The sequence below is a fragment of the Eimeria tenella genome, genomic scaffold, assembly GCF_000499545.2.
Source record: "Eimeria tenella Houghton genomic scaffold, Eth_scaff2926, whole genome shotgun sequence".
Lineage (NCBI taxonomy): Eukaryota > Apicomplexa > Conoidasida > Eucoccidiorida > Eimeriidae > Eimeria > Eimeria tenella.
In genome coordinates, this window is record NW_013542803.1 from 1 (window position 1) to 703 (window position 703).

Consider the following 703-nt stretch of genomic DNA (forward strand, 5'->3'; position numbering starts at 1 on the left):
CACAACAACAAGCACCAGCAGCAGCAGCAGCAGCAGCAGCAGCAGCAGCACCAGTGTGGGGGCCCCTGCGGGCAAAGCTGCGGGGGCCCCTGGCTGTGTGGCTGCGCACATGCGCATGTTCCTTTGTCTCCTCCTCACTGCTGCTCCCCTTGCTGGGGGCCCCCCACCAAGGTGGGGGCCCCCAAGGGGGCCCCCTCGGGTGCCCGCGAGGGGGCCCCCAAGGGGGCCCCCACGGGGGCCCCGAAGGGGGGCCCTCCGGGGGCCCCCGCTGCAGCCGAGGGGGGCCCTCCTCAGGGGCAGGGGATGCAGGTCCTTATGCTGCCGTCAAGCCCCCCAGGGGCCCCCTGGGGGGCCCCCGTCGCTGCAGCAGCAGCAAGTGGGGGCCCCCCTTTGTACGTGCAGTACCCTCCTGGGTGGGCCCCTCATGGGGCCCCTCAGTGCCCTGCAGCAGCAGCAGCAGCAGCAGCAAGGGGCCCACCCACGGGGCCCCCACAGGCGCAGCAGCTAACCGCAGCAGACCGCCAGCTGCTGCACTTCAAAGCCTCTAAAGGCGGCGCAGCTTGGGAGGTTCCCGCCTCCTCTCCCTCAGCAGCAGCAGCAGCAGCAGCAGCAGCAGCAGCAGCAGACGAAGAAGAAGAGAAGTACCACAGCAGCAGCAGCAGCAGCAGCAGCAGCAGCAGCAGCAGCAGCAGCAACAGCGGCT

The 703-nt window shown here is 70.6% G+C and overlaps 1 protein-coding gene across 1 annotated transcript in view; it reads left to right on the forward strand.

Moving 5' to 3' along the window:
- Window positions 1-303: 303 nt before the first annotated feature.
- Window positions 304-703, forward strand: part of ETH_00037360 (uncharacterized protein) — a gene marked incomplete at both ends in the record, with an annotated part of 1281 nt that continues 881 nt past the window's right edge. The window contains one exon of the mRNA XM_013375636.1: window positions 304-701. Within this exon, the coding sequence (XP_013231090.1) occupies window positions 304-701 (398 nt within the window). The remainder of the gene's footprint in view (window positions 702-703) is intronic.